This window comes from Trachypithecus francoisi, unplaced genomic scaffold (genome assembly GCF_009764315.1).
Source record: "Trachypithecus francoisi isolate TF-2019V2 unplaced genomic scaffold, Tfra_2.0 Lachesis_group3, whole genome shotgun sequence".
Lineage (NCBI taxonomy): Eukaryota > Metazoa > Chordata > Mammalia > Primates > Cercopithecidae > Trachypithecus > Trachypithecus francoisi.
Window position 1 is genome coordinate 31,549,865 of NW_022681468.1, and position 12,372 is coordinate 31,562,236.

Sequence of the window (12,372 nt, forward strand, 5' to 3'; positions counted from 1 at the left end):
ACCCATTTTGAAAAATAAAGTTGTTTGTGTCCTTATGATTGAGTTTTAAGAGTTTGTTATATATTCTGGACACCAATTCTTTATCAGTTACGTGTTCTGCAAATATTTTCTCCAGTCCATAGCTTGTTTTTTCATTTTCTTAACAGTCTTGCAAACAGCAGATATTTTTAATTTTAAAAAAGTCAAATTTATCAATTTTTTCCTTTTATGACTGTGCTTCTAATGCTGTATCTAGGAATCCTTTGTCTAACACAAGGCTGCAAAGGTCTTCTCTACTCTATGTTTTCTTCTATAAGTTTTACAGTTTATGTTTTATTTTTAGGTCTATGACCCTTATTTCAAATAGGTTTTTAAAAATTGATTCACAAGTATAAAAATCTATTCTAAAACAGATTTCAAATATAAGTAAACAACAACAACAAAAAATTTGACTGTTGATAAATATACCCAAAATTTCAGGTTGTAAAAACCGAACCCGTGAAAGAAATTCCAGCTCCAAAAGCTTCAACAGAGTCTGTACTATTCACTATTATAAATCATTATAAAATATTTTAGGAACCCTATGTGTTTTACTTTAATGGATTATTTAATTCATGACTCTCTAATAGTATAAAAACATTTGGATTAATCAGATAGTGAAAAAAACACCAGTACTCCAACGAAAAGCAAGCTCACAGACCAAAGCATTCTGGAAGTTTTTACACCACAGGTATCTACAGATGTGACCTTCTGAGAAACATAGCATGGCAAAAAAAATTCTGAGTTAATTCTAAGTAGAATGTAAATTGAGAAAGATTAACTACTAAAACATCAGAATTTCTGAGATGTTTTCTTAATTTGTTTTTAGGGGGAAAAGCATTTAGCATATTTTTAAAAAGGACTGTCCAGGAAAATCAAACACATGGTTATCTAATTCATATTGGTAAATCTATTGCCATAGCAATAACTGTCCAACCTCTCATGTAACTATGTGGAACTCATATCATCACTAGCACCACGGGCCTGAAATGACCCTCCTGGATGGGACGCAAGACAAGCCTTAACTTTAGAGTATAATGATCCTATTACAGTAAAGACCCAGGTTAGAACTTAACTACATCATTGAGAGATGGATATAGAAGAGGCAAAGTTATAAAGAAAATCAGGAAAATTAGCACCTTAAAACCAGGGTAGTAATTACTATTATATCAGGGGTACATTCTTGTGTACAGTACTCCAAAAAGGCACTTTGGTTAGCCTCGACTGGACTCACTGGTCTATGATCTGTTCCACTCCTTCAAAATCAACTAAGAACCTTTGTGGTAATCATTAAAAACTTATTCAACCTGTTCCACAGTTCAGATTCCTTTCTATGATTTCAAAAACTGCTTTGTCAAATCTAGGTACCACAAACATTTCTTTCTTATCTATGGCCCTCTTCTGAAAAATTGAGCAGAGGTACTCAATTTTTAGTGTACATAAGAATCACCTAGAGAACTTCCTAAAAAATGCATGTGAGAACCAGGTCTCACCTCTCAAAATTCTGGGATGAAGCCCAGGATTCTGCATTTTAAACAAGTACCCCAGAAGATTCTGATACAGACAGTCCAGGACCCACACTAACCGCTGATTTAATCTACAACAGTAATTTCCTAACTTCCCTGTTACAAATTACCTCAATACTTTTTAAATATATAGCTTTCCAGGTACATATTTACCTGGAAAGGTAAGGTACCTAGAAAGTGCTTAAATATACACCTTCTCTGGAGATGGTAAATTCCATGAATCTGCAATGGGACCTGAGAATGCATATTTTGCAAAAGTACCCTAGGTAATTCTTATCATTAGGGAATGAGAAACACTGAACCAGAGGGTAAGGAAAAGAATGCATTCTCCTACAGATGCCCCACATCAGTGATTTTCAAACTTCTTTGCTTCGTACATCCTAGAATTTGGGGAAACTATATATCCTCTTGTATGTTTAAGCTGACATGTAAGATTTTTCATCATAAATTTAAATTGTTCCAAAGAACCTGATGAATGATAAATATTACATTAAGACAAAATTATAACATCAACCTTTTTTTTTCTTTTCTTTTTTTTTTTTTTTTTTTTTTGAGACAGGGTCTCTCTGTGTTGCCCAGGCTGGAGTACAGTGGCACAATCATAGCTCATTGAAGCCCTGACCACCCCAAACTCAGGTGATCCTCCCACCTCAGCATCCCAAGTTGCTAGGCACATGCCACCATGCCCAGCTAACATTTTTTTTTTTAGAGCCATGGTTTTGCCATGTTGCCCAGGCTGGTCTCCAACTCCCGGGGCTCAAGCGACCTGCCTGCCTCGGCCTCCCAAAGTGCTGGGATCACAGACACGAGCTGCTGCAACCAGTCAACACCACACTTTTAAGTATACGGAAGGGAACCTAAATAACATAAAGATTCAATACCTCATTTTTTAAATGTCATTAAAGGAAAAGCTTTCTGTCAGTAAAATTTTCACTTTTTAAAATATGCTTTTTAATGAAGTTAACATATGTACAGAAAAGTATACAAAGTACAAGGTAGGGCATAATGAATGTTGACAAAGTGAACACACCTGTGTAACCACCACTCAGGTTGTGTATAGAACATTCCCAGCATGCCAGAAAAGCCTCCCTTAGACCGCCACACAGACACTATCCCGCAGTCACTCTTGTTTTTAATTCTTCCATTTCATTTCCCACAAACAACAGGTTAGCCTAACATATTTAATACTTGTCTTTTACATCATATCATACCTTCTCTACAGCAAAATTACACATAGGAATTGAAATATAATATTTTTAATTCCCTGTGATCATAAGGCTATAACTGTTTATATATACATAACTGATTATCATAGCAAGTATTATAGTATACAATTCATCCAAACACCAATGACACTCAATTCTGTGAACTCCTTCCTAATTATACATCAAAAATCACAAAATGATCAGTCATTAAAATTATGTTTAATGATCTATCAGCTAATAGCTAAATTATATCATCCTTCAATTATTTTAAAAACAAAGAAATAGAAACTACCATCATGCAAAAAGGATTTGTTATGCTATTACTAGAATTCAATTAGACACCAATTTTTTTCTACCTTTCTTTGGAACCCTAAAAATTTCTACACCTAAGGACAACATACCAGACTAAGATTCTAGGTGAGCCATTCTTTAATAAAAGTGAAAAAACAGTAACTGTGAAGGGGAAGTAAGAAAGGCAAACCCATCATCATGAGGTACTCCCAAGCAGCTCAATTTTAGGAAAGAGAATCAGAAACTATCTCCCTTAAAACCATCCATGTCTACACAGCCCTTAGAAAGTGTTCACTCATGCTCAGGGATATGAACACAAGTTTGATTTGCAGAGTGCTGTTCTGTACCAGAAAAATGTCTTCTGGCCGGGCGTGATGGCTCATGCCTGTAATCCTAACACTTTGGGAGGCCAAGGCAGGCAGATCATTTCAGGTCAGGAGTTTGAGACCAGCCTGGCCAACGTGGTGAAACCTCGTCTCTCCCAAAAATACAAAAATTAGCCAGGCATGGTGGTGCAAGCTTGTAATCCCAGCTACTGGGGAGGCTGAGGCAGGAGAATTGCTTGAACTCAGGAGGCAGAGGTTGCAGTGAGCCAAGATCATGCCACTGCACTCCAGCCTGGGTGACAGAGCGATACTCATCTCAAAAAAAAAAAAAAGTCTTCTTCTACTTCATTTTCTTCTCCCTCTTCTTTAAGGACATTAATTACCTCTGCTGGCTACATGCCCCAACGTCCTGTACCTTTAAATGAAGCAAAGCAGCTACAAAGAGCATTACCTGGGAAAGTGATTAACTTTTTGTGCTTCAGAGAGGGTGCGCAGTAAGAAGGGCTTCAGGTGGGATCCTGTCCACATTAGGTTATAGTCAGTGCTGCTTGGGTGAACCTGAGGGCAGACAGAAAGACAACAGGCAAAAAAACATCAGAGATACCCCTTCTCCAGGAAAAGCAATGGCAGAAAAAGCCACAGAGATTTTTTCATCCATAGTGTACTCATGGGGGTGGCCCAATTAGTACATGAGCCTAGTGAGACAAAAGCAGTGTATTGCAGAACAAGTTTAAAGAATAGGAGGGTTGGGCAAATCCCAGATGCAGAAACCAAAATAAATTAACCCTTCTATAGAAGTCCATGATGTCTCTTAATATTCTTGTATTTCTTTCTCAGGCTGTCCTTATCCTTGCAGATACTGAGTATGAAGTGCTGATCAGAGATAAACCTTATAGGAGTACACCAACTTAGAATTCACACATTCATCCATTAAAATTCTTTTGTCCATTAATTCAACAATGAGGCACCATGTTAAGTGCCAGAAATAAAACAGCAACAAGACAGCATACAAACTGGTATCAGAACTTCCCTCATGGCCAAGTGCAGTGGCTCATGCCTGTAATCTCAGCACTTTGGGAGGCCAAGGTGGGAGGATCATGTGAGCTCAGGAGTTTGAGACTAGACTAGCAACACAGTAAGACCCTGTGTCTACAAAATAAAATTTTTTTTAATTAGCCAGGAGTGGTGCCATGCACCTGTAGTACCAACTACTTGGGAGGCTGAGGCAGAAGAATCACTTGAGCCCAGGAGTTCAAGGCTACAGTGAGCTATGATCATGCCACTGTTCCCCTGCCTGGGTAACTCAGTGAGACTCCGCCTCTAAAAATAAAAAATTTTTAAAAAAAGAACTTCCTCAAAATGTCTCTTACAAATCTCAAGCAAGGAACCAGACTTTTATCAATTGTCACAAAGTATCTATGGTGGAAGTCTGTTCAGCCTTTTTGCCTGTCCTTTTTGATGTTAACATTCCAACCTTCCAACTTTTTTTGGAGAATGACTTACTCCCTGATTTTCAAGAACCTGCCAATCACCCACCCATCCCCTCCCACAAGGAGTGGATCCAAACCCAAGCTAGGCCAATCATTCTATCTCCAGAATGTGATTTTTGAGCAAGGAAAGGCAAAAGGACAATGAATGGAGTCCAGCCATGTCCATGGCAGTGACTTGAGAAGATGATCCTCAAGATTCCTGTTCCTAGATCCCTGGGGCTGTCCTGGTCTCTCTCCTTCCAAATGCCTGCCTTTTCAGCTTTTTCTCTGATTCTGCTGGTCCCCTCTGCACACCATTCTGAAAAATCCCTTTTGGTTTTTGTTTGTTTGTTTTTTGAGACAGAGTCTCACTCTGTCGCCCAGGCTGGAGTGCAGTGGCGTGATCTCGGCTCACTGCAACCTCCACCTCCCAAGTTCAAGCGATTCTCCTGCCTCAGGCTCCTGAGTAGCTGGGACTACAGGTGCACGCCACCATGCCCAGCTAATTTTTGTATTTTTAGTAGAGACAGGGTTTCACCATGTTGGCCAGGATGGTCTCAATCTCCTGATCTCATGATCCACCCGCCGTTTCAAGTTAAACAAAGTCCATTTCAGTTGCCTGCAATCAAAGAACCTGAACTGGATATCAGACAATTCCTTATAGGCAACTGTGCCCCTAGCCCAAGCCCAAGAACAAGCAAGAAAAAAAATTTTTCTAAAATCATCTGGAAACATTTTCCATGTATCGCAAGCAGAAACTAGTAAAGCCACTCTGAAATTCAATCTAAGTTATGGATCATCACTAAGTATTGGTCCCATGTACTTCCTAGAGCTGGCCCTGTTAGCTGGTAAAGTCAGTTAGGTGGCTAAGATTTTCAGCTTATGAGCGTATCAGGTGAGGTAGTAAAAATAAACTTACTTCATGAAATCCATGTGCTGTCAGAATGCTGCGTACTAGGCGACTGTCCGTTCGTACAATCTTATAAGATAAATGATAACGTTCTAAAGAAAACCAGAATCAAGTTCAGTAACTAGAAAGTTTATTGTAAAAACAAAAATAAACTGTAACATGGTGGCTTAACTATACTCAATAACATTACATGCTACCATTAAAACAATTACAAGTAAGTTGAGCATATTTTGGACCATGAGTTCTTAAAATGAGACTCACTGGAGGTCATTAGACATGGATGGGGGAAAAAAATCGCACCTTGGTTTTCACTAGTTTCTAGATGAAATTTAACAATGGCTTCAATTAGGATTTTAAGCAACAAAACAGGCAGTATTAGCATTATCTGTGACCCTGCCACCAACAGACATCAGATATTTTAATATTATTTTACAGTTATAATTATCTCAAAATATCACTTATTCTCATAGTATTTAAAAATTATAGTAGTTAATAGACGTTCACTAGATTGTGCTATTAATACACTAATAAAAAAGCACGTCACGATTTCTTAAAAAGTATTTTCATTACTGTATTTCAACGCAATGTATTTCCTTTGTAATTATTTACTTTTTTAAAATCTATTTTAAAATATTCTTCTGCGAAGAGGCCCATAGGCTTCTCCAGACTGCCAAAGGGATGTATTGTACCAAAAAGGTTAAAAACCCCTGCTCTAGATAGCCCTCTGTATCCTCTAATGCTGATTACCAGTACATCTTAGACCAGAGGTTAGAAACTGGAAGCCCAAGGATGAAATTCAGCCTGCAGACATGGTTGGTTTGTTTCTCATGGTGCTCTAAAAACAAAATTGAATTCATTGTTTAGCTTCTGAAATGAAAAGAATTCATATAAAACTCTAGATTTCTAGGCTTCTCTTAAAAAACCTGGAAACCTGGGCTTTCTTCTCTCCAATGGCAAGAATCAGCTGGAGAACTGCAACTGCCCCATTCGGGTCAGGCCACACTCTTCAGTTCAGCACAGGACCTGGCCTGCTTCACTCAATCACATTTCCTGCCAGGGCCAAGTAAGCGTTTGTGCTTGTGACCACTACGGGAGAGGAAAGTCTGAAACCATGTGAGATTTCAATATATTTACTCTGGACCACTGAATTCGATCTCTTTCTGTGCACCACTACTAACTGAAAAAGTTAGCTAAGAATTCTGCAGAATAATTTTTTAGAGGACTTCATATTGAACGATTCCTGAATTGAACAATTCTGAATGATACAGACACTCATGGACAGACTCTAGAACAATATTCGGCCTCTACAGTCAAAGACAACAATTTCCTTTTCAAGTTTATGTGAAGATATTCATAAATCTCTGCTGCTACTTACTCGGCACTGGCAGGAACACCATGCAAAGCAGACACAGGAGGATTAACATTTAAAATGTCAATCGCTTCGTGCTTTTCATTCTTGTGGCAAACTTTCAAAGTCAAGTAACAGTGTTATCCCAATGATCAGTCACTATTACTTTGTCTTTGCAGTATCATTATAAGAAGCACTGCAGAATCATGTGGGAATAACAAGATAGGCTTAGAATATCTTCCAATGTCAAAAAAGGGAAATACTCAAAATCTGATTAGGGACATGTCACTAAGAGCTTAAAAAGGCTCTCGAGGGCCAAGTTTAAGACAATTTGAACATAAAAATGAATAGTGACAGAGATAGATTACAATGTACTTATAAAAGAATCCATGTATTCACACTGATAAGGAGTTGAGAGGGAATACGGGTTTTCTTTCGCTGCTGTGACAAATTACGACACATTTGTTGTTGTAAGGCAAATTTATTGTCTTACAGCTCTGTACATCAGAAGTCGAACACAGGTCTCACCAGGCTAAAACCAAGGAACTGGCAGAGCTGTGTTCCTTTCTGTGGGCTTTCCTTCCCTTTTCCATTCCTTGCCTTATGGCTTATGGTCCCCTTCCTCTATCTTTGATGTCAACCATGGTTGGGTGTAGTCTTTTTCACATCACGACACTCTGGCCTCTTCTACTTCCTTCTTCCACTTTAAAAAACTCTTGTGATTACATTGGACCCAGTTGGATAGTCCAGGATAATCTCCTTATCTTAAGGTCAGTTGATTAGCAACTTTAATTCCATCTACAATCTTAATTCACCCTATGCCATGTAAGATAACATATTCACAAATTCTGGAAATTAGAAGGTAGACATCTTTAAGGGACCATTATTCTGCCTACCACACAAGAGAAAGCTATTATTTACAGAGAATCCAGCTAACAAATGTAGAAGGAAAGACAGAAATGAAAAATCACCATTTTACAAAAACTATAAGAGTAAATGATTCAAACAAGAATCAGTGGATACCAATAGGGAGAGGCTATTAGGGAACAGGACATGCATACATCTCAAAATATCTTACCAGAGGATGCTTGTAACAAAGGGGAAAGGCACCTTTACAATGAAGCCATCTGGTGAACACAGTCTTAACCAAATGATCAAATGTGCCATCACCAATACCGCAAAATAATGGCATCACATACTTCCAAATGTTATACACTGGGTGATACGGTTTCACTAAGCAATATTCCTACAGATTTTTAAAAATCTGAATTTAAACATGTAGGAACCATCAAACATGAATAATAATCAAATTTAAGGATATCCGTAAAACAATCAGTCTAGAATATTTTAAAATGTCAATGTCACAGAAGACAAAAAAAAAAAGTCAAGGAAATGGCTGCACAGTAGACTAAAGAAATATGACAACAAAATGTAATATTTGATTGGATCCTGAATAGAAAAACAAAAAACCACTATAGAAGACTAAATTGAAACAAAGGGGAAATCTGCGTAGATTAGATCTATGGATTAGATAATAATATTTTGTCAGTGACAGATCATTGTGCTTGTATAAAATATGCCCTTATTCTCAGGAGTCACAAGCTGAATAATATATTAGGGCATGCAATATTTTACTAATTCTCAAATGCTTCAGAAAGAGAGAAGCAAATATGGCAAAATGTAAGTAATTGGTGATTCTAGGGAAAGACTATATGCGTTCATTGTACTATTTTTGTAACTTGTCTGAAGGTTTTTAATGTTTCTAAATAAAATGTGTACAAAAATGAAAAACTATCCAGTCCTTTCATTATGATAACCATGATCACTAACATCATTTTTGCACATGAAAAGTCAAAGCATTATATCAGCTACACAGTGACTGCTAGAAATAAGGACTGAACCCAATTCTGTGCATGTTCTGCAGTGCTTGCCCCTCAGTGCCCAGCCACAGAGGAGGTGATCAGTAAGGTGTGTGAGAAAATAGAAAACAGTTACATGGGGAATGAGAGACAAGGGGGAATAATAACACATCTGGGCATGGTGGCTCATGCCTGTAATCCCAGTACGATGGGAGGCTAGAGCTGGAGGACTGCTTGAGACCAGGAGTTCAAGATCAGCCAGGGCAACACAGCGAGACCTTGTCACTACCAAAAAAAAATTTTTTTTTAATTAGCCAGGTGGAGGGGTGGGCACCTGTAGTCTTAGCTACTCAGGAGGCTGAGGTAGGAGGACTGCTTGAGCCCAAGAGTTCAAAGTTACAATGAGCTATGATCACACCATTGCACTCCAGCCCAGGTGGCAGAGCAAGACCCTGTCTCTTAAAAAAAGAGAGAGAGACCAGCCTGGGAAACATGGTGAAACTCCATCTCTATTAAAAATACAAAATTTAGCCGGGCATGGTGGTGTGCACCTGTAGTCCCAGCTACTCGGGAGGCTGAGGCAGGAGGATCACCTGAGCCTTGAAAGGTTGAGGCTGCAGTGAGTCATGATCAGGCCACCGCACTCCAGCCTAAGTGACACAGTGAGACCCTGTCTCAAAAAAAAAAAAAGAGAAAGAGAGAGAGAAAGAGAATAAGTATGTCTCTAGAGTAAAACTAGGGTTCAAACCCTGGTTCTACTTCTTCCCTGTAGCCTTCAATAAATTGTTTAATTTCTCTATGATGAATTTCCTCACCTGTAAAATGGAATTGATAATAACAGTAGTTACTGCATAGGGTAGTTGTAAGCACTAAATCAGTTAATACATGTAAAGCTATGAAACAATTATTCTACATAGCATAAATTATTTTTATATAGTAAAAAAATAAATACATAGTAAAATAGTCATTAGTATATGCACTGTGCATAATTAATGATATATTTTATATAGCAAATTAAAAAATTAAAATGGGCCAGGCATGGTGGCTCACGCCTGTAATCCCAGCACTTTGGGAGGCCGAGGTGGGAGGGTTGCGTGAGGCCAGCAATTTGAATCCAGCCTGAGCAACATAGAAGACCCTGTCTCTACAAAATATAACTTAAAAAATTAGCCAGACATGGTGGTGTATGTCTCTAGTCCCTGCTACTCAGGAGGCTGAGGTAAGAGGATTGCTTGAGCCCAGGAGGTCAAGGCTGTACTAGTGAGTTGTAATCATGCCACTGCACTTCAGCATGGGTGACAGAGCAAGACCCTGTTTCAGGAAAAAAAAAAAAAAAAAAGTAAAATGCTATTATTATTATTTCTCCTACTCCTCCTAAGATAAAAGAAAAATACAACTGCCACCACACTCAGTGGCAAATCTGATTCTTACAGTATATAAGAAGTAAGCAGTGACAAGCCACTTCTAATCCATATCACCTAACTATAACCCAACTCAGATACATTGAACATGCTCCAAAAGAGTAGTGCAAGAAAAGAAGGGCGGAATGACAGAATGCAAACATCACTGCCGGAGATTTTCAGTTCATATATACACTGTGTCTGGTAGTCCTCTGTGTGCAATAAGGCTGGTGGGTAGTATATTTTAAACCAGAGGTTATAAATTGGTGACCCAAGAACCAGACCCAATCTGCAGATGTGGTCTGTCTGTTACTCATGATGCTTTAAAATAAAATTAAATTAGTTGCTAGCCATTGAAAATTGGAAAAATTCATATAAAAATCTAGATTTCTGGGCTTCTCTTAAGAAACCTGGTAATGATGGTTATTTTTATGTGTCGACTTGACTGGGCCACAGGATGCCCAGATACCTGGATAACATCATTTACAGGTATCTGTCAAGGTATCTCCAGAAGAGATGAGCATTTAAATACAGGGACTGAATAAAGCAGATTGCCCTCCCAAATGTGAATGGGAATCATCTAATCCACTGAGGGCAAGAATAGATCAAAAGGGTGATTGGTTGAGCTCCCTCTCTGACTGACTGGTTGAGCTGGGACATAGACCTTCTCTGCCCTTGACACCCCTGGTTCTCAGGAATTCAGACTCAGAGTGGAATCTATACCACTGGCTCTCTGGCTCATAGGCTTTCAAACTGGACCACCAACTTCCCAGGGTCTCCAACTTGCAGATGGTAGATAATGGGACTTTTTAGCTTACATAATTACATATACCAATAACCTTATAACAACATTAATTCCTCCCTTCCCCTTCCCGGTCTCCTTGTATCCTATTGGTTCTATTTCTCTGGAGCACCCTGATAAACATGTACCTGGGCTTTCTCTCCCGTAACAAGAACTCTGACTAACATGCCTAGGCTTTCTCTCCCATGACAAGAGTCAAATGGAAGATTGTAACTGTAAACTGAAGCTGCCCAACTGCCTAAGAAAGAACCACCTCATCCCATGTTTTCTTCTGTATAAAAACACGAGGCAGAGCACGGTCCTCCTTGACTACTAGCAAACTGCCAAATATCCTATTTCTAAGCCTCTTAACAAGCACCACATCGGTTCCACCACAGAAAAGACCATAGAATTTCCTCTTCTCCAACCACTCACATGTGCCCCTAGAGGCAACTTGAAGTGCTAGGTCCCCTAGCAAGTTCCAGGACTGACCACAGCAGAGCAAATGAAAACAAACCAATAATCTAACTGTCAACACAGCCAAGTACCTAGAGAGTAGTGAAACGCCTTAAAGGGTTTAAACAAAAATAGCATGGGAAATCAGGATAAAGATAAAGCTGACATTTTTGACTTGTACAACACAAAAATAACTCCCTTAATGGCAACAGGGTGTAGCTGTACCCTAGTATCAGAAAATTAGGTTACCTAGGATTAGGATTAGGATATCTGTGCTGTCGAATATGTGTGACTAATAGCACTTGAAATGTGCCTAGTTGGACAAAGGAACTGAATTTTTAATTTTATTTAACTTTAGTTAATTTAAATTTAAGAATGAATACTTGATTCAGTTACTGGAAATCCTATTTTAAACAATTTGCCTGTGGGGAGGGGAAAGAAACAACTGAGTATATGAATTTACTTTTTCAACTATAAAAGTTATAAACTCTAAATATAGACCTAATATTTCCAGTGAAAATTTTGCAGCAAATTGAGATGCTCTGTTATGTTAAAATATATACTAGATATAAAATATCTTATTTATTTATATTGAGTAAATGTGAAAATGATAATATTCTGGAATATATTGGGTTAAATAAAATATATTAATTGCACCTACCTGTTTCCTTTTACTTTTAAAAAGAATTTCCTACTAGAAAATTTCAAATCACATATATAGCTTGCATCATACATCTATTGCTAGTATATGCAAATACAAACTGACTAAATAAATACATTCAG

At 38.2% G+C, this 12,372-nt stretch overlaps 1 protein-coding gene across 26 annotated transcripts in view; it reads right to left on the bottom strand.

Annotated features, from left to right (window-relative positions):
• The window catches only part of TTLL5 (tubulin tyrosine ligase like 5), a 311,462-nt gene that overhangs the window by 285,058 nt on the left and 14,032 nt on the right, over positions 1-12,372 (bottom strand). For all 26 annotated transcript variants that reach the window (XR_004431492.1, XM_033187360.1, XM_033187367.1 and 23 more), the window contains exons 4-5: positions 5,755-5,837; positions 3,818-3,924 (exon numbers count right to left, since the gene is read on the bottom strand). Coding sequence is in view for 25 of the 26 variants with exons in the window: in XM_033187360.1 (XP_033043251.1) it covers positions 3,818-3,924; positions 5,755-5,837 (190 nt within the window). In the remaining variant the exon portion in view is untranslated. The remainder of the gene's footprint in view (positions 1-3,817; positions 3,925-5,754; positions 5,838-12,372) is intronic.